The sequence below is a fragment of the Populus nigra genome, chromosome 3, assembly GCF_951802175.1.
Source record: "Populus nigra chromosome 3, ddPopNigr1.1, whole genome shotgun sequence".
Classification (NCBI taxonomy): domain Eukaryota; kingdom Viridiplantae; phylum Streptophyta; class Magnoliopsida; order Malpighiales; family Salicaceae; genus Populus; species Populus nigra.
Genome location: NC_084854.1, coordinates 21,330,881 through 21,353,531, shown reverse-complemented (window position 1 = coordinate 21,353,531; position 22,651 = coordinate 21,330,881). Strand labels below are relative to the sequence as shown.

Here is a 22,651-nt window from a genome sequence, read left to right as displayed (position 1 = left end):
ATTATTATTTTTTTAAAAAAATTAATAGAAAAAAAGTGGAAAGGGAAATTATAGCTGTTATTTTTTGTTTTTCTTAAAAAGAAAAGCAATACTATTCTTTCCCAATATATTCCTGTTTTTTTAAAAAAAAATTATAAAATTGGGAATGCTTAATATAAATTGATGAGTGATACCGAGCATTAAGAAATTCCTTAAAAATACACAGGAATTATTAGATTAGTGAAAGTCATTATTGAATTTTGTATTAAAATCAAAATCCAAAATTAGCTTTTTTATCCATTTTGTTTTTTGAAATAAAATAAAAATGGCAATGTCAAGGAGTGATAATAAACATTGAGAGAAGAAATTTAAAAGTGTAGAATGAGAGTGCCGCCCAACTATTTAAATAGTTTCTCTATCAAAACATTCAAAGATGGAAACCCACTAGGTATGAGTCTATGACCTGCCAAATTCATGAACAAGTGCACAATTGCTTTCCATTATATTTTCATTATCAAAAACACATAAAAATATATTAATTTTCATACGAAAGCTCTCTTTTCCAACGACATTAGAGTCAAAGCTTCAGCTCTTCAAACCCGTTTTAGTATTATGGCTGAAATGTTTCTGATCAGCTCTTTTAATATGATAATCTCTTGAAGTTTTAGTTTATATATATATATATATATATATATATATATATATATATAGCTTTGATATCTCAAGACTCAAAATTAAAAAGAAAAACACATAAAAAGCTTGGCTAAAAAGCGAAGCTCTTCCTGGAATTGCATTACTGCAGGCATTTTTGGATTCATCTTCATTATTGGTTGCTTCAGCTAGGCCTTGCGTGTCCATGGAGACCATCCTATCCTTGTCTCTCTCTTTTTTCCATCTTTTTGTATGTTAGCCCGCTATTATATCCACATCCACCCCACCACCTTGCTCTCCCCAATCTCCTGTGTTTTGTTTTCTACCCTCTTTTTTCATCGCATCAGAACCTTTTCTTGTTTCTACCTTAGATGCACTGTGTCAACCTTTCCCCCTTCTCTTCCATTCTGTCTACATTTTTCCTGATAAAGAAAATATTCTTGTATGGTTCTTTATGCTGTCTAAATCTTCGTTTCTTTGTTTATTCATTTTGCATCTATAGACAAAATATATTATTGTGTGTATAGTTATTTTAATTTAATTAGTGGAATGACTTGGCTTCTAAGCAAGCTGAGATTACTTCTTCCTCTCACCTTTTACAGTAGTGTTAGGGATTAATAATGAAAACGATTGATTCTAGGAGATAAATCGGATGGTTAAAAGCTTTGTGTCCTTGTTTATTTTGTATATTGGAAGTAGTGTATCTTGAAGGATTTTTTAAATACATTATATCAATATGAAAAACGTATTTTTACATGAATAAACATTTGTGGGATGTTCATAGTCGAATCCCAGAATAGGGTAGCAGAAAAAGTTAACATAGCTAGAAAAGACAGCCGAAGGGAGCCAGGGAAGGGAGATTGGATTATTAAATATATTTGGACAACTGATTAATCTCTTCGGTGACGAGGATAGAGAGATAATATATAATTGCAAGCAACTTTCTTTTTTTCTTTTTGACCATGCACAATCATATCTTTCTTGAAGATTTTGTTGATGGGTACTGTAGATGATTATTAGGTCCCCCTTGGTGACCAGATCATGATCAGTTGGAAGCAGAAAACGTCAAGAATGTGCATGCCTCACTAGAAAATATTGTCTTCTCCCATGGTAACACAGAGAATATATAACAGGAACTCAAGTACTAGATCTGAGGCTTGAGCCTTCGAGGAGGAAGACATGCCTTGAGATGTCAGGCTAAGATATTTTTTTCCGCAGATCATGAGTAAAACACAATTAATTGGAGATTACTTTCGAATGTCTTGTTAGTGAGATATTAATTTGTTCATCTTAACCTACTAGGCTACTACGTACCATAAAGATTAATTAATCAAATATTGTTTTAGGGAAGAATTCAAGAACTAGAATGAAAGGTGGAGTACTGCTCTACCTAATGCACACAAAGCAAGACAAAACTCCACACTCATACTCCATGAATGATTTTTCATGAAAAGGGTTTTCTATTCTCTTATTTTTGTTGCCTTTTGGTTGGATTTTTTAGTTGATGCCTCATTATTTGAAGGAAAAAAACTGTCCCTTGTGCTTATATTCAGTCGTCTATATATCATACTTGAGGGGAGAGTTGCTTCATTAAACTATAAGCTCATCTCAACATGCATACAAAGAGAACAATTCTTTTAGTCTTGAATCAGCCATGAAATAAATTAATTAATTCCATATGGGTGGTCAACCAACAAGAAGTTGAAGGAGATGTTAATTTGTTGTGTGCGATAATAATTTCTCCTCTCTCTCTTTTAGTGGTTATTGTTGCCTTTAATATGATGATGGATGATATGATATTGTATTAGAATGTGTTTGGGTCCAAAAAATAAATTTTTGTTAAAATTTAATATAATTTGTATGTTTTGGATCGTTTTGATGTGCTGATATCAAAAATAATTTTTAAAAAATGAAAAAACATCATTAGCATGCATTTCATCACAAAAAATTATTTGAAAAATAATCACTACCATACTAGCAAACACTCCATTAATATCTTGTCATGTTTCATATAAAATATCGATGGAGGGTATATATTGTACTGTTAGATAGGGTTTGTTTGGGGGATTAATTCTTCACATGCATGCTTAAGGCTTAAGAGCCAGTCTCGTGTAGATGTTTGTGTGAGGTTCCAAAGGAGCCGTAATGGATCCCAGCAGGGCACATGAAAGTAGAAGAAACAAATACGAAATGCTTCATCAAGAGATTCTTTACACCACTCTGTGTTCTTATCACTAACAAAAAGTTCCTAGCAAGTTAATTACGTGATGTATGAACAGATTATCCTTAAAGACATTAACGTTAACGTTAATAAAAAAAAAAAATTATTGTGCTTTTCTTATGGCTAAAAAATGTATGAGTTCATTCGGGTTATTTTATATTTTTTAATTAATTTATTTTTTTAATTTTATTCTTAAACATTAGACTAGTTGGAATTAAATTTTATTATTTATACTGATTTGTTTTTTATGATTTATCTAAATTTTATAACTTGGGTTGCAGGTTTAATAACTTAACTCAAATTACTTTTTATATATTTTTTTATTTTATTTATTTTTCTATTTTTTTTTAAATTAAGTTTAAATTAATTATAATATATTGATTAAATATATGTGTGGGATGTTTTATCCAGCAGGTATTCAATTTTAATTCAAATTATAAAATTTATAAATACAATCAGGTTGGACTATGTATGTTGCGAGATCATATATATATATATATATATATATATATATATATATATATATATATATATATATCAACTTTTCAATTTTATTTATAGTTAATATTAACAAATTATTTTTACGTTTACCGGTATATATAATTCTCGTTAGAATGGAAATAAGGTGATGATTGAAAGTTGAAAGACTAATTTGTGCGACTAATTAATAATATAATAATCAATTAGTTCAAAGTCTTCTATAGACTAGTAGAAAATTTAACTTGATAGGCAAGCAAGCAAATTATCATCCCTGTCATTAATGTCATCTTCATATATATATATATACAGCCATCAACTCACGATCCTCTCAGATCTCAATCAACCTCACGAAACATTCAAGGGACTGCACGCCCTAATCAAGATGTCATACGACTTATAAGCTTTCATTTTAATTAGGCTGGTCAAACAAGGATTAATTTCTTCAAACCTCATTAATTATAGCTACGCCTTTATTGATCAGTTGTCACTACAAGTTAGAAAAGGACAGCAATAAATTACCAAATTTTTAATTAATTCCTCGCATGTTCTGCAAGAAATATACATAATATGTTGCAAATTTTCTTATTGAAATGATGCATGATAAGAAGAGGATGCATGCAGAGACGTCTCTAGGTGAACTGATCAAGACGTGTCCGTTAATTTTAGGCCGCCGCCAGCCGTTTCTGCTTCTGGAAATTTCTTTTATATATATATATAAAAGAAAAAATTCCGAGGGGAGGGGAAGAAGAAAGGAATGTGCATGAGAAATTAACAGGATCAATCAAGGGAATACATATTTTAGTATTTAAATACGAAGCAAATATTTTTTTCAATGATAGTTCAGCTTTTACGTCCCAAAATTATTATTTTTCTTAATTTTCCACAAGTTATTTATTTATATGTAAGCAAATATATTTACGATAAATATCCTTTCGAAACCTCACTTAAATTTTCAAATATGAAGGTTATACTCAGATAACGTACGCGGGTAGTAATCAATATTCTATCCACGTACAGGCCAAGGGATATTTGAGAGCACCATCTAACTGGGGTTAAAAGAAAAATTACTTTAAATTAATTTTTTATGTTTTTTAATCGTTTTATTATCAAAAATAAATTTTAGAAAATAAAATAAATATAATTTTCATTTATTTTTAAATTAAAAAAAACTTTTTAAAAAACAATTTTTATCATTATACCAAAGAACCTCGAGCCCATAGCTAGCCAATATGTCCCCCTTTTTCTTCAACCATGTCGAAGTTTTTAATTTCAAGATGTTTTCTTTGCTTTCACTTGGTGAGATCTTATCATCAACTTTTGCAAAAGCAGATGCAATTCTTACAAGCCTTCTCAAGCATGTCCAAATCCAACACGTTTTGGGTTTAACAATGATATAAAGCTACCTCGGCAACAAAAGAGTTTGATCAGACTTAAAGAAAAGTAGAAATCATGCTGTGTTGGATGATCATAACTCTGCTGTCTTCAATGCAAAATGTACAAATTTATTATGAACTCGATCTTCATTAATTAATTTGATTAACAATGTTTAGGTCAGCCTATCAAGAAACAAACATGGGTCAGCCTGCATCAATCATGCACCTGTGGTGCTTCCCAGAACAAGGAAAAATGATGCCATGACAAGACACCTGAGAGGAGCGTGGTAATTTATGATATTCCACTCATTTTAGCTGCTGTTGCGAGTTATTTCCAGCTCTGGACATTGCCAATTATTCCTCATTTCTTTGTTAAGAACAATAGGAAAAAAAAATGAAAGGTTAAATGTCATAACTTGTAGCGTGTAGATTTTTTTTTTTTTTTACGTTTGCTATACCATGATTCACAAGCTGCCTATTTTGTTTATTTTAAAGGAACAATTGGATGGTTTTTGGGGGTTTGCTCATCAGCTGTATCTAAAATTGCCAATTAAACGTCACTGTTAATGTTCATTTTCTATGTGTTGTGTTGTGTACTTGAAATAACTGCAAGGCAGTAATATTTGTACACTACCGGCAATTGATTTCAGACCAAGAATTTTGAGGCTGATGAAGGCCCACACACCGACAGCGGTCAGCTACGCTGCAGCTCTGTCACTTCTGGGTTATATCGGCCACTCAAGCATGCGAGTCATGTAGAAAACCCTCTAGGATATGGTTCTGCCGACCATATATACCATTGCTAGATGACCAGCTAGCACTGCTGATCTAGAGATGTCAGCTGTTCAGGAGCTGGTCTTTTTTTTGTCACATTTTGTGATCTGTAAATGAACTCGCACGGCATAGTGGCCACTGGCCATTGATTCAAGACCATAATTTTTTTGAGGTGAAGGGATCACCGACCACTCTTCAGCAACTCTAAATCTTTATTCACCTGAAATGATTCAGTACCCTGATCAGAACTCTGGAGAGACAAACGGAGAAGGAGAGAGCCATGGTGAACTTGGCCACATTACAGTCACAGTGGAAGGCTAGTGTTATCTGTCAGGGGAGAATGTTTTCCGTGGGAAAATTGATTGCCAGTTAGTCATCGCATGCTCAAATCCTTAACTCTAAAGAACTTGAGTTTAAAAATACTAGGCTAGAACAGCCTTCATCTTTGATCAATTTAATTCCTATCATGATGATACAATTTTCTTACCTCGTCAACTAGAAACTACGAACTGTCTAATTAGATCATCAATCCAAACGATGAGATGGAAAAGAAAAAATGAATTCAATCAATCTCATCTCCTTCATGAAGAGAAGGGGAAGGAAATATTTGAATTCCAAGCAAAACTTTCAAGACAAGTCCCCAACATCTGAGACATATTAAGAACAAAATCCTTGCAGCAATTTATTGACTTTACGATCAATCAAGAAAAATCTACACGTGCTGAACTTCTTTTCCTAATACCCTCATCCACTGATTTTGTACGCAACAATTTTCTTCATCATCCTATCACGCCAACTACACATTCAGCAACTCTCTGCCAAATAGAACAACTCGTCGCCATCAAACGCCAAACCTACATTTTCCGGCAGTTTGGTTGTCATTTTCCAAAGCTTTAACATTTCAACAAGCATTAGCTCATGTGAGATGCCCCCAACCTTCCTTCCTCAGGAATATAATAACATCAACTCGATGAGCACAAGTCAGATTAAACACTGATTCGAGAAGCAAGATACCTTAGCTGCAGCCTGTTTTGTTTTTGCCTTTGCTTAAGCTTCAAAACATTCACCTTTCATCGGTTTAATGGCATTTTTTACCCTTAACTATTGGGTTTATGGCAAACTGAGGCATGTACTATCAATTTGATTAATTTTGTCCTTAAACTAACATAATTTAAACAAATATTGTCTCTCTGTTTGATTTAACTGGTGTCATTGACCAAAAACCCTTTTTAAAAAGATTTATTTTTTGGTATTTTGAGCTGAAGATTTTCATAAATGTTAAGAAAATAATCTAATTTCAAACATTTTGTAGGTTAAGAAGAATTTTCTTAACATTAAATATTAAAAAAATTGCAAAAAAAAAATAGAAGATAACTTGGAACATCCATAATTTTGTTGGGGACTCTAAAAAAATCATATAATTTTTTTTAGTATGATTCTCAAAATATTTACATGGTTGAATACATTACCTAACCAATCTAACCAAGCTTAAAATAAGCAAACTTTGAGGACCACATACAGAAAAATTTTAAGAACCATACTAAAATTACCAATATAAATTAATATAACCTCCTTAGGGCTCCCAAAAAAAATTGAGATAATTCCAGCATAATTTCTATTTTCACAATTTATTGAAATTTTATTGTTTAGGAAATAATAAAAAAATACTTTCTGACTTCAAAATTTTTTGAAATTATTAGTTATAGTGGATTGAACTTTTATTAGCACATAATAAAAATTTCAGCTCGAAATACCAAAAAATGAACTCCTTTTAATGCAGGTTTTAGTTAATGATAACAGTTAAATCAAACAGGCGAATAATGTGATAGATTAAGGACAAAATTGATCAAATTGATAATATAGACCTTAGTTTGCCACAATATCAATAGTTCAGGGACAAAAAAATGCCATTAAACCCCTTCTCATCACCATAAGCCACATTGACCGCATTGAGGCTGGATCAAGCAATCAATTCTATCAATGAAAGTCAGAAAACGTCAAATGCATAAAATTAGCTTACAAGAGGTTCTTCATCTGCTAAGGAAGCTATGCAGTTGCATGTTACATTGTCGTTGTCATCCTTCAAATCCAATTCAACCTACAAAATTGAACAGATCCACACCAATGGAAAAACAGACTTTACAGAAAATGAAGCTATGTATCTAAATAAACCTATGACATTCCTTGCACTGATTGAGTGAAATGAAATTCCTTGCATTGATGGAGTGAAATAAAATTCTAGCATTTGAGGCGAGCTACTTTAAAAGACATGAAATGAGTCACAACTTTATCATGGCAGCAAATTTGAGTTCCTCAGTATCCTCCCTAAAGCTACAAACTTTTATATCCACATTAACTCATTAGCAGCTCAATCGATGGACTTATAATTTGAGCTTGAATAAAAATGCAGTGTAACTCAGAATAGATACCTACGTTAAACATACCTTTCAAAGGACCGAGTTAAATGACTGAAACTAAACTTCAATTGCTGCCCACCTTAAAGTTTTGAGCATGTCCATAATCTCTTCAATCCTTGAATGTGAAAAATCCACTACAGTAAACTTTTCAAAAGTCCCCTTCACTTCAATCAGACTATGGCCAGGCTCCTTCTTCAATCCACTGCCCTTCAACAGCTTCCAGGCCTCTGCAACACCATCCCACATTTCATCTGAAGCATACAAGTTTGATAACAAAACATAGGGTGATGTTGTCACTGGCTGAAGTTTCAGAAGTTGTCTAGCAAAACATTTCCCAGTGTCAACATCTCCATGCAACCGACATGCAGACAGCAAGCTACCTAAAACAACAGTATCATGCCCAAAAGGAAATTTCTTCATGTACTCTTTTGCCTCGTTTAATCTCCCAGCTCGTCCCAATAAATCAATGAGACAAGAAAAATGCTCAATTTCAGGAGAAATCCCATAAGTTTCTTCCATAGAATTGAAATAGACTAGCCCCTCGTCCACCAGCCCTGCATGATTGGAAGCTGTTAGAAGTCCAACAAAAGTTACAGAATCTGGCTTTACTCCCATTGTCTTCATCTTAGCAAAAAGTTCAAATGCCTTCCCTCCAAATCCATGATTTCCAAATCCAGCAATCATGGTATTCCACGAAACAAGATTTTGATGCTCCATCTTGCTGAATATATAATAAGCCTTTGCGATGCAACCACATTTAGCATACATGTTTATAAGGGCGTTACCAGCACCAACATCTTGATACAACCTTGTCCTGATTAAATGACCATGAATCTGCTTTCCATTGCACATTGACGCAAGACCAGAACAGGCGGCAAGAGCACTAGCAAAAGTAAATTCATCGGGCCTCACGTGACATTCATTTAACATCTCTTTAAAAGCTTCCAAAGCTTTCTCATGGTCATTACAATGAGAACAAGAGCTTATAAAAGTATTCCATGAAATGAGATCTTTCTCTTCAATTGATCTAAAAGCTTTCTCTGCTTCTTCTAAAAAATTCAACTTTGAGTACATTGTGATTATCAAATTACCAATAAATGCAGTAGAGTTAAGTTTAAGCTTTATAGTTTGACAATGCAAAAGTTCCCCTCTTTTCAAATCATCACGACTATTACAAGTCCCCAACAGCCCAACAAAAGTAAACCTATCAGGAAAAAAACCATCTTGATACATCATTCTAAGCACTTCAAAACCCTTGTCAGGCTGTTGATTCTCAACAAACCCAGTAATCAAAGCATTATAAGCAACAGGATTAAGCTCTAATGCCTCATTATAAGCCAACAATGCATCACTGCACTTACCACACTTCATATACATTGTAATAAGTGCATTAGAAACAAAAGAAACGGAATCAAGCCCAAATTTCAATGCTTGACCATGAATTTGCTTTCCTTGAACTAGTCCCTTTAAACTAGCACAAGCACTAATAACACTGGCATATACGTACTCATTAGGCACAATATTCAATTTTGAAAACAACCCAAGTGCCAAAATGGGCTCTCCAATGTGTTCATAACCAGAAATCATAGCTGACCATGAAACAAGATTCCTTTCAGACATTTCATCGAACACCTGGCGTGCTTCCCTTAGTTTGCGACATTTTGCATACAAGTTGAGGATGTGGTTAGAGACAATAACATCAGACCTTGTTGCTGTTTTTATAGCTATTGCGTGAAGCGGGAGACCTTGTCTTAGAGCCTTGGTTTTTGAACATTGGTGTATTAAGAATCCAACCAGTTCTGGGACCATCATTTGATTGCAAGGGAGAGCAGTCTGAGCTGCCACCGAGAGATAAGGTAACTGTTCAATTTCATGGGCTGGTTTGGTTTCAATATTGGGTCTGCAATAAATTTATGGGATCATGTTTCATTAAGCATGTTCTATTTTGTTTGGTGGCCCAGTAGGGTTTGTGGTTTTAAAACAAAAGACCTAATGAAATTGCTGTTGATTGTAGAAGAAGTTGATACAGTGGGTATCCATTTTTTTTTCCTATGGAGGTTTGCATTCAATCACCTGATCTGAATGAAGGCTGATGATATTGAGAGATTTTCTTCAAGAATTACGGATTATTTGTGATTATATGGTTAGAATGTTAAATGTTAAGTGGTTGTTTTGGGTGCGGTACGTATTGTGTTTTAAAGTTATTTTTATTTAGAAATTAATTTAAAAAATTAAAAAAAAATTAAAATTTATTTTCGACATTACCATATCAAAATAATCCAAAAATATATATAAAAATAATAATTTAAAACTAAAAAAAATCAAAAGTTTTTAAAAGCACGGTTGAACCGTAATATCAAATATCTTCCAAGAATCATATTTAAAACACAAAATTATTATTATTATTATTATTATTATTATTATTGAAATATTAGTTTTTTTAAGTATTTTTATATAATTATCTTACCTTTTCTTTTGTTCATGTTCTAAAAGAATAAGAGTAACAATGGTTGGAATTAAAATTATTAATATATTAAATTTGATAATGAATAATCCACTTGCTTCGCTTGGGACTCTTTAGTTAATGATATGATCATTACTAGTAATAATTCTATTTTGGTTCGCATCCTTATTACTCGACTCTCCTAAGAATTTTCTGTGAAGGATTTGGGTGATCTTTATTATTCTCTCCGCATTGAAACTAATGAAAAGGATTTGTTTCTCTGTTAATTAAAATATGTTTTTGATATCTTGCAATGTGCTTTCATGATTGATGCCAAGTCCATTTGTATGCTTTTTATTGTTGATTAACATCTACCAGGCGAAGGAAAGTTGTTCTCCAACTCTACTTTATTTCGTTTTTTTATTGATGTTCTTCGATACTTAATTATCACCGGGCCTGATATGTCTTTCAGTGTAAATTTCATTTGTCAGTTCATGTATGCTTCTACTGAGGAGAATCATTTTCCTGCTCTTAAACAAATTATGCCTTATGTTAAAGGCACAACTCGTCATGGACTTGCTTAACTTCATAAACAGTTTACTGATGAACTTTTTGCCTGTTATGATGCGAATTGGGCTAGATGTCATGATACATGTATTTCCACCACCGGCTATGCTATTTGTTTGACGCCAATTTAATCTCTTGGTCCACTAATTAAGAAGCAAAGCGTTGCATCTTGTGCAAAAGTAGAATATCCTCCTTAATTGTTGGTAAATTGTTGGCGCTGTTAATATTGCATGGCTTATTCCAATACTTTGGGATCTTTGTTTTTCACTCTTAGGGCCACCTATAGTTCTTTGTGACAGACAAAACGCAATTTTATAGCAGTCGATCCAGTTACTCATCTCTGTCAAAACATATTGCGAACGATTATCATTTTAGTCGTGAACTTGTTGCTAATGGCACTTTGAGAATTAGTTTTGTTCTTTCCCGGCCATATGCAGCTTGCTAACTCGCTAACCGATCGAAGGCATCACCACACCTTAGTTTTTTTTTTTTTTTTTCAAAGCAAGCTCAGCGTTGTCTTTTCAGCCACGCTCACCTTGTAGGGGATGATAAGAGAGAATCAAATGCATCTCCATATATAATAGCTACTGCATTCAAGTTTCTATATATATATATATATATATATATATATCTGGTTGTGTAGATGTGGGAATATTTTGACTAATTGTATTTGATTTTTTCTTGTTATATAAGATTACACGATTGTGATGGTGATGTATATAAAAGAAGTTATAGAAGGATTTCAGCCATTTAGTACTGTGTGTTGAACATCTTTAGATAATATATAACATTTGATCATGGAAGATCCGATTCTCACCGGCACTAGCTAGAGAGGCATTTTGTTTTTCTTAATTTCCACACACACAGAGGTTAGCGCACTAAATGCTGGGTAGCTTTTGATGAAAATCCCAAGTCAAAGCATCCTAGGATAAAAAAAACAAGTAATTTTTTACCCACCTGCCTCGTAAAATCAAGGTCGGATTGATCAAATGGACGAAAACAACTAGGCCCCAAATTCAATGTTTGTGATTATGATTATGATTCATCAAATCCCAAAAGAGAAAAAAGGCAGATAAAAAGATGGGATTACTGAGGATGATTTGGTTTGTAATCAATAGAATAAAAAAAGATAAATAAAGTCAAACCTTTTGTCTCCTTGAAGACTACTTTTGTTCCCCTTTTTAACAGAAAACCTTGTGAAAGTCATTTTCACCCATTCATCCACGGATCTCCTATTTGCATACACGTACTTGAGAAAAAGGTCATCTTCATGTCATGGCATTTCTCATAGAATCGGCTCTCTCTCGTAGTTCAGTCATCGGGCTCGAGCTCCATCACAAGGGCAATTCACAGATTATTAGCGATTAATTTCGTGTTATAATTCGTTCTCGTCTTTCGAGATATCTTCAACTTAAACGCAGTCAAAACCCTTCACTTATGTATGGATACCATGAGGGTAGTGCTGATGCTTCTACCAACAGTAGTTTGGAACAGTCTATATATATATATATATGGGACTGCCATCCGAATTCCGAGCAAGAACACAGGCTCCAGTTTGCCGGAATGTCGTAACATCTGTCCATCTCTTCAACCCCACTTGATGATTATAGCCCTTTGAATTCTAAGCATCCATGATAAGCAGTGTCTAGTTTTTCTTAGCTACACATGCACCTCACATCACCAAGCTAGGAAAAGGTGATTTATTTTGAGGTGATTGAATGTTTAGAGTAAAGCGCATATCAATACTGTTGTTTTACTGTGAACAGAAATTTAATAAAAAAAGAGAGAGAAAAGAGAAATGTGAATTGCAGGGAATTTCTTACTGCATTCATGTTAGTGTTTCATCAATTCAATCCATGCGGCAACAAAATAATTATCACAAGTGGATGAAGAAATATGTGCATTAGGTGAACAAGTAATTTTCTTTAGTCATCATAGAATAAGAATATAGTACTCATGTTAATTATAAAGGAGGAACTTTAACTTGGGAAATTCAACTTATGAGTTCCCTCTTAACATTATTTTAAATATTTGTTTTGTTGTGTAGTTTAAAAAATAAATATGAGGAGTTAATAGATAGATAACTTATAAAACATATAAATTATTAGAAAAAAGAATCAAATGTAATGTAATTTAATTGTAACTTAAATCATTCAATTGAGCTTGGTATTTAAGATTTTAGGATTTTTATAAAAAATAATAATAATAATAAATAAAGGTGGATAATCTAGGTTTTAGATCACGAGAATTATCGGCGTTTGAGATTGTAATATATGATATTTTTTAAAATAATTTTTTATTTAAAAATATATCAAAATAATTTTTTTAAATTTTTTATTTATTATTCATATAATAAACCAAAATTAACATGATATTTTTTAAAACCAACAACAAATTTTAAAAGCAATCTCGTGCACCTCAAAGCCTTTAAAGGAGAGAAGAGTCATGTCATGTCATGAAATTTATTGGAGGTGATGTGCCCAATAGGAAGCATACAATTCATAAAATGGGATCATCAATTTCTTTTCTTTTTATGTTTGGAATCATTCAAATCACATGCGGTGTGCAAGCATCACGAAAAACTTTGGTGGGGGCAACCCTCACATGTGCTGCCATTGTTACAAAGCTCCAAAACTCCATTATCCACAGACACACACCCATAGCCACCATGTCAAACAAATGGGAAGCAAGAAGTAAAAAGAACACCACCAGTTTCTTCACTATCTCATCCTCCCGTACTTTTCAATATTCTTTTTTACTTCACATGCTCGTCCATGCATGAAGAATCGAGAATGTTGAATTAAAAATTAATTTTGCAGGGTAAAATTATGGATTATATTTAAAGGACAAGATCAATTAACGGAAAAAAAAAAGGAGTCAAAAAAATAGAAAAAAATAAAAAAAGATCGGTTGAGCATATTTTATTCACGAAAAGAAAAACAATCTTAATGTCAATGATTTTGTCTTGCAAATAGGAGTTTCATGAAGGTAGTTTGGATTCTTTATCTTGCCATTAAAGATAGATAGGAGCTCAGGCTTGGTTTTTTTATCATTAGACTATTTGAAGGGTATTTGGAAGGTTAAAGATAGTGTTAGGGTTAAAAATAGATTTAATAATGTCATTATTATGATGTTTTTTAGATGCTTGCTAAAATCAAGTTGAAAATAAGTTTTTGAAATTCAAAAATTTAACCCTTAACTTCTCTATTATCGGAGATAGTCAAAATCTATGCCGTAAAATAAAATAACATGGCGACTACCCGTTAAAAAAAACCAGCCACATGGGCATACCCTTTCAAGCCCATCCTTCTAGGCCTACACATGCGAGGCTTGTTTATTAAACAATCGTAAGTTTTTATTTTTTAATTTTAAAATAAGTTTATCCTTGAATAAATTTTTTAAAATAATACTTAAACAATAATGAAAATTAAAGGCTTTTATGGTGATATTTACAGTCACATTACAATTAATTATGTATTAACCTGGTACGGAGAATGGGAAATAAAATGTTTGTTAATATTCAATAAGAACAAAATATCTATTTTGCTAATTTTTACATAATTTTCTCATTATTATTATTCTTAGATTTATTTATATAAGTGCATAGAAATTATCAATTTATTATTTTTCAAATTAAAACTTTTTTTATGATCATAATAAGTTTTTTAAGCAACGTTTCTAAATAAAAAACATTTTTGTAAAAAAAGAAAGAAATACACGAATAAAGAAAGAGAGTTTTTAATTAAAAAAATACATTTTTTCTATTTAATTACACGAAAAATATGTTATTCTTTGCCTTTTTTTACAATCAACTAAAAACGCTATATTGGAAAAGCAAGTAGAAGTTAATTACAAGAGATAAATATGTTATTCTTTCTTCTTTGTACGATCAACAAAAAAGAATGCTTCACTGTGTGTGTATATATATATCTTCACTCAGAAATATATCAAGATAATATTTTGTTATTTTTTAAAAATTATTTTTGATAACAGCGCATAAAAATGATTTGAAAATATTAAAAATATATTAATGTGAAACAAAAAAAACAAAAAAAATTAAATTTTATATGTTAACTAAATAATAAAAATTTATGTTTTCTTATGAATGCAAAAGCTGCCGCATAAACAAATACCTTATAAAAAATAAACCTTCAATGACATCCTTTTCTCCTTCTTTTCTTTGTATTTGTTTTTAATTAATCCGCTATCTTTAATTCCTTTGGACTGATGATGAGATTTCAACTTTCTAACCTCATATTCTGTATGTTTTTATATGTATATATTAAAGGCATTCCTTCACCGCTGTCTCCAATATCTTTCTGTGATCTCTCTTTTGATATTTCTGCAACATTTTAACCATATTCTATGAGTCATCCAGCGGCAAAGAATGTTCTAAAGTCAGAAAATTTGACTAATTTGATTCCAATTTACCTTCTTCCTTGGCCTTCGTACGTAATTGTTAAGTTATGCTCAAAATTATGTACTATAACTTTGGGTATTAAGCTAGGATAATAGGGTGTTTGGCGTTGCGGTTTAATTATGGTTTTGAAAAAAAATTATTTTTTTTATATTTTTTCATTGTTTTAATATGATAATGTTAAAAATAAATATAAAAAATTATAACAGGTTAATTGGTGAGCCACATAAGATAAAATATGTGTATTTTTTTCTATCAAATGAAATATATTCTGTCACATTTATCAACAAAGTATTTACCCATTGATTGGGGAATTGTTTTGTTTCAATAAATGTCCCTTTCGCCCAAAAAACAACCAGGTTTTTTTTTAAGAAATTAAAACCTTAAAAAAAACTATAAATAGCACTTTACTTTTTATGGTATGACGTGTTTCTCTATTTAAAAAATATCTACGTTCTACTCATGCAAGTGGGGAAAAAAGATTAAAAGCGAGTTTGACACCAGCTCGACTACCTTTTAGTCCCTGAGTATGATAATGGAGTAAACATTGACTTCAGCATAATACTTGCATTATGCAACATTAGGTAGACTATCAAGATTTTTGCACCATTTTAATAATTTTTTATGCTTCTTGGGTTAATGATTCAAAGGGGTGTTTGTTTTTGAGGTTGAAATCACATCATAATTTCTTGAATTTTTGTTGCTTGAAATTATTTTTTTTTAGTTTTTAGATCGTTTTGATATGCTGATATCAAAAATAATTTTTTAAAAAATTAAAATAAAATTTTCATGCATTTTCTAAAGAAAAAATACTTTAAAAAATAACTACTATCATATTCTTTTTTATTATTATTAACGTGGGTGTCCGGGCACACCTCGATTAATCAAACGGACCCTGAAATTAACGACCATGTAAGCCTCTAGTGACCTTGAGATTTGTGGGACTTGAACTGATGACATCCAGGGAGCAAACTCAATGCCTGACCAGTTGAGCTACACCCCTCGAGGTTACCACTATCATTTTTTTTTTTATTCACGTGGGGTGTTCGGGTCAACTTACACGCACCTTGACTAATCCCCACGGGTCCTGAAGTTAACGATCAGGTAAGTCTTTAGTGGCCATCAATATTAGTAACCTTAGAGCTCGAATCTAAGATTATAAACAAAACAAATTTCTTAATCTCAAACTCTTACTACTAGATGGTCCCACTATTATATTCTTGAACACTGACAAAGTGGGAAGTCCCACTCTAAAAGTAAGGGTCCATGCCTTGGCAAAGGATGCTGCAATTAATTATCAATTCTATGCTAATTTAATATCAAAATCATCTTCATCATCATTATTCAATTCTAAAAGTCTTGAGCTTTCGGTTGCGTGCGCCAATCAAGGCAACCAATCAAGCCTTTGTTCATTTTATTTTTATTCTCAGGCCGACTTTTCTATGTGCACCGAATCAAGATTTTATTTCTAATTTAATTAATGGTTATAAACGATCTTGCGAAAAGAAATAGTAATTTGCAAAGAAAAAACTCTTTCAGTAGAATTACTTATGAACACACAATTCGTTTATTTATCATATTTGCTCGTGCATAAAAGAAAGGTTATTAAAAGAAAATGACAATATTAATTTGTCGTCTGGAGCGGCCAGCCTTTACCTGGTTCAGGGACTTACCGGCCAGGTGCTTCCACTGATGTGATCTTTATGGGGTCTTATCTTTCCTTCTTTCGTCGACTGTGCCATAAAAAAATTAAAGAAGAAAACGACATTGTTCAGCCAAGATTATCACTGTTAAAAGATGAATTCTGAACTCGTTTCACTCAAAAAAACAAAAAATATGAAAATTGAACTGTAAATTCGAAATCTACTAATTATTATAGATTACCAAACCCTTTTTCGTTCTGAAAATTCAAGTATCAGTATTTATCCATATATAATCAATTTCATATTATTTTAAATTACATAGTATTTTGTTAGCGGAAATGTTCTTTCAGATTTTTTTTTTAATGTTATGCTTGATTCTTGGTTCGTGTTATGTTGGAGGCCGGATCATTTTTTTCTGTGTTTTTTGGTGAAAAAAAAAATCAATCATGAACCTAAAATTTTGATGCATATTAAACAATATATTTTTTTAAATATTGAGATAGTGACATATTATATGACATATATTTTTTTAAAAAAAATATTAAGGCGACAGCTTATTGGATTGATCCATGTCAAACATGACCAACATGTAAAACCTACGACTGGGATCATGAAACCATGATAATCTCATAGAAAATAAATTGAAACAAATTAGAGAATTTAATTCCAACCATCCATATGTTGAAGGGGCGAAAGTGAAAAACAAATATTTAATTTTTAAAAAATTCAAAAAAAACTTGAAAACATAGATGGATACGTCAAACTTGTGATTAAAGTCACAAGAATTGAATTATCCTGTATAAAAAATATATATGAAGTTTACTTCTTAACTAACCCATTAGGCTTTGCTCTCTTTTTTTCCCTTCACTTTTGCTCCCCTTTTTTATATATAATTTTACCATTAGATTGTTTTTATTTGACCTTATATATATTTTTATTATTATTCAATCCTTTTAAAATGAGTTGATTTGCCTCTGGACTCGATAATTTGTTTTGTTTTGTTTGATACGAGGTTTTTAAAATGTTGAAAAAAAATAATGGCTCTCAATTAATGCTTAACTAGGCACAATAGAATTCAATGTTATGGATTTAAAATAATTGAAGTTTTAGACACCAAGTTGAAACCAAAACAAATATCAAATATATTTTTTATCAAAGTAGAGACTAGATTGAACAAACATGAAAAAAATAATTGGCACGTTTAAACTTATAAAGGCCATAAGATTGTGATGGCATGTGTGGCAATCGCCAAGCTTTGGATATAGCTTTTCGTGGTACCAATAGGATTGTCTTTCTTACTTGGTAAAGTGTAAAGACAAAAGCCTTCCGGTATGGTTTTGACAACCCTTTCTGTTTTTTTTTTTACTCTCTCTTATCTATCTTATCTTTTCGGTTTATACACTAAACACTTCGTTTTTTTTTTTTGTCAAATGTGATCCCAATTTCTTTATTGTTATTTTTAGCATTAATTGTAATTCAATTTCTCAAAATTAATACTCGATAAACCATGAAATAATATTTAAAATCATAAACAAATTAGACAATACGAGATGAAAGAAATATTAAAAAAAATGATAGAAATGTAACATTGGAGGAAATCCACAATGTTTTTTTTCCTTTTTTTTTTTAATCACTTGACTTGTTTTTTCTTTCTATTCAAATTTGGTCATTTCATATTAAGTTAACTTAGGATTGTATTTGATGTTTTTGTTTTGGATGACTTTAAGTGTGGTTCTTGCTATTTTTATAAAATGTAGACGTTGACTTAATGCTCAAGTAGATAAAATAATATTTAATTTCAAACTCAAATAAATATTCAGTTTTTTTTTAAGAAACAACACATGCATCTTGGCTTTTTAAGTTGATTTTTGGTTGGAATAAATAAATTTATTATTATTTATTAACAAATATAAATTTCAAGTTGCATTTATATTTTATCTTGAAGGTAAAAAAACAAAAAATAATTTGGAGACCATTAGTATTAAAGAGATATGTTTCATCTCTTAATTCTTTTATTTCGAAGCATAAATCTAACATTTTAATAATTTTATCTTGTTTAATACATTATATTAATGATCGAAATAGGAGATAAGCTGACCAATCCAATTTTTTAAAAAAAGGTGTGTGGTAAAAAACGAGGGAGCAACGAAAACTACAAGTAATGAACGAAAGGGCAAAATGGAGATATAAGAAATGGTGTCGCTGTCTTGCCGTTGACGGGAATTAAATGGTTGCACACAGATTTTGGCACGTGGTGTTTGGAGACTGGTGATTAACAAATCCCTCGGGTTTTCCGGTTACCTTCTCAGGCGCTGTTCTGTCATAATCATAAAGATTCAAGGCTATTCTTGTCACTTCGCTGTAAACTTCCCGTGACAGCGTACGCCCCCAATCCTCTCTCTCCTTCTCTATCCATCCCTAACTCAGAGAGAGCGAGAGAGAGAGAAGAAAACCATTTAAAAAAGGGTATAACATTTATGGACTGATAATGAAATATATGATTATAAGATTTCACATAAAATTCAATAAAAATAGGAAGCGGATAATTTATTTCTGTATTTTAAAATCCAAGTATCGGTAAATTCTAGGAAAAATATTTTAGATTAATGTTATTATTCAATTTTTATTATTTTTTCACAAAATAATTTAACAGCCATACGTGTGTTACATGTGCGGGTGCAATTAAAGATTATATGATTTTATGTTCGAGTCTTATGGTTATTATTATGATGGTCACTGAAGGATCCATGAGATTAATCAAAGTGCGCGTAAGTTGACTCAAACACCCATAATAATAATAATAATAAAAAAAATTATATGATTTCCTTTAGCCATAAAATCTATGATTATTATTTTTAGAAACATAACACAATCACATGAAATTTTGAGAGATGTTCGCCAAACCTCGACATAATATTTGCCTTTTCTTTTATTTTTTCCCTCTAGTTTATAGTAAAATATTACCTTTTTGTTCCTGAATATTTTTTAAATACTAAGACTAATTGATTGTTTAATAATATGAGATAGGGTGCTTTTTAATTAAAAAAATATTTTTCTTGGATTTTTTTAATATAAAAATAATTATATATTTATATATATATTAAAAAATAATAAATTGAAAATTATACATATAACTAAACCGTGTGGGGGATTTACTGTTCCCCTACACACAAAACATTGTGGATTACAACAGTAATCCACAGTGATTCTTCTCCCTTTTTTTTTTTGCTAACTTTCTCTTTTTTCTTTTTTCTTTTTCGCTTTTTTTTGTTTTTTTGCAAAATTATTTTTTTTCAACTTTCTTATTTTTCCTTTTTTTTTCATTTATTTTTTTCCAAAATTATTTTTATTGATTTTACCTTTAAAATATTAACCTAGTTAAAATTTTTGCTTTGTAATTTTTTTTTTAAAAAAATACTGTGGATTGCTGCGATGTTTTTCCACTTAGTTTTTCTATTTTATTTCTTTATTTTTCAAAATTATATTTGTCGATTCTTTTTAATATTGAGCTGATTGAGAATTTGGTTTTGTAATTTTTTTCTTTAAAACATTGTTGATTGCTACAGTGTTTCTCCGCACGGTTTTTTTTTCCTTCAAAATTATCTTTATTTTATTTTATTTTTTAATATTGAGCTGGTTAAAAATTACAGTTACAATATGTGAGGAAAGCACTATAACTGTTTTTGAAAATTACTGTCCATTGCTACAGTGTTTTTTTCCATACGGTTTTTTTATTATTATTTTTAAATTATCCTTTTTAATTTTATTTTTTTGATATTGAGTTGTTTGTGAATTACAATTACAAGTCATTACAAATAAGGCTAAATCATTTGGGCAAGCACTGTAGCTTTCATCACAAAACACTGTGAATTGCTACAGTGTTTCCAACATGATTTTTTTGTGTGTGTTTGTTTTGTTATTTTTTTTTATAAAATTATCTCTATCATTTTTTTTTAATATTAAGCTGATTAAGAATTTAACTTTGTAATTTTTCTTCTTTAAAACACTGTGAATTATTGCAGTGTTTTCCCATGCGATTTTTTTATGATTTTTTCCAAAATTAGCTTTGTCGACTTTTTTTTAATATTGAGTTGGTTAAGAATTATAATTACAATAAAACTAAATCATATGAGGAAAGCGTCGTAGTTTTTCTCACAAAACACTGTAGATTGTTACAATATTTCTCTAAATGTTTTTTATTTTATTTTATTGGGAAAAGTGTTATAGTTTTCCTCACAAAACATTGTCAATTGCTATACCGTTTTTTTTCATGGGTTTTTTTTCCTTCCAAAATTATCTTTGTTGGTTTTTTTTAATATTAAGTTGGTAGATAATTTAGCTTTGTAATTTTTTTTTCTTTTTATGAACTTAAAAGCTAAATCATGTGGCGAAAGCACTTTATCTTTCATCACAAAACACTGTAAATTGCAATAAATCATTTTGTTCAGTCTCTAAGTTTTGGATCGCCAACACAATTTTTTTTTCATCATGAAATATTTGTTCCATCATACCTTTAATTTCTATTACTTATCTAGCATTGGTTCACAATTATAACACTATCAAATATATTTGTTTTACAAGCCTGCGGTAGCGTGCGGACATTTCATCTCGTAGAAGCTAAAACAGTCTTAAATTAAGTGTTTTGTAATCAGGAAAGTATCGCTCACCACCTAATTTGTTATTTAAACTGCAAATAAAACCTTGAAGTTTTCGTAGCTGAGACCAAATTGAAGAATGAAATCATCATGAATGATTTATTTTTAAATGAAACAAAGAGTTAGATGTAATTTAGTTTTGATATTGAAAAACTCATTCAAAGATACTTCTAACCATAAAAAAATTCTTCTACCATCCAGAATTCTTTTCCCAAACAAAGTTTTAAATAAATGATATTCACATCCGAAATAAAATACCTCCTCGAGAGTTTTTTTTTCTTCTTCAAACTATCCATAAAATCTAATCCGACTCAATCCAAGATTATATTATATTAATATCAAACAAATAATAAAATCAAAATTATTAAACTTTAACAAATATAAATTCAAGTAATAAATTAAACAAATTAACTTAAGATGACATGATAAATTTAAAATAACATCTTTTTCAAGATTTTGTTTTTTTTTAAATGATATGACATTGTTTTTATCTTTTAAAAATTAAATTGTATTTTGACTGGGTCAATCAAGTCACAAATTAATTTATCAAGTTAAATGAATTTAATAAAATTAAGTTTTATTTAATTTAATTTTTATTATTTATAATATAGCCCGAATTAAGTTATAAATTATTTGGTAATCAAATTAGCTCATCGAGCATCTTTAATAATATTGATTCATATATAATTAATATTGTGGTGTATAATATTTTTTTTAAATATTTTTTATTTAAAAATATATTAAAATAATTTTTTTAATTTTTGACATCAATGTATCAAAATAATAATAAAATAATAATTTTAATTTTTTTAAATAAATTAGATTTTTAAAACACATAAAAAATAGAACCTAAACTCCCAAACATTCACTAAAACACTTTATTAAAATGAATTGCTGTGATGCAGTATCAATTAAATATAATAATAAGCGTACAAGTAGTCCATCATCTTCGGTCCCTGTCTGTAAATCACAGTGATCTCTCTATGATTAATAATTAAATTAACAATATATAAAAACCCTAACTACCTCAT

The 22,651-nt window shown here is 30.5% G+C and overlaps 1 protein-coding gene across 3 annotated transcripts; it reads right to left on the bottom strand.

Moving 5' to 3' along the window:
- Positions 1–5,890: 5,890 nt before the first annotated feature.
- LOC133688907 (pentatricopeptide repeat-containing protein At4g33170-like) lies at positions 5,891–10,029 on the bottom strand. 3 transcript variants are annotated; one of them, XR_009841218.1, is made up of 3 exons: positions 7,923–10,029; positions 6,493–7,576; positions 5,891–6,332 (listed from the first exon to the last, which is right to left on the bottom strand). XR_009841218.1 is itself a non-coding variant. In XM_062108552.1 (2 exons), exon 1 carries the CDS (start codon positions 9,705–9,707, stop codon positions 7,953–7,955), a length of 1,755 nt encoding a protein of 584 aa, XP_061964536.1. In that variant the 5' UTR covers positions 9,708–10,029; the 3' UTR covers positions 5,891–7,576; positions 7,923–7,952. The 3 variants fall into 3 exon arrangements, 1 of the variants encoding a protein (XP_061964536.1); XR_009841219.1 differs by having other exon boundaries at positions 5,891–7,433; positions 7,499–7,576; XM_062108552.1 differs by having other exon boundaries at positions 5,891–7,576.
- Between the last annotated feature and the right edge of the window lie 12,622 nt (positions 10,030–22,651).

Excerpts from the sequence above, each read along its gene's own strand:
- LOC133688907 (XM_062108552.1), bottom strand. The coding sequence starts at position 9,707 with ATGATGGTCCCAGAACTGGTTGGATTCTTAATACACCAATGTTCAAAA.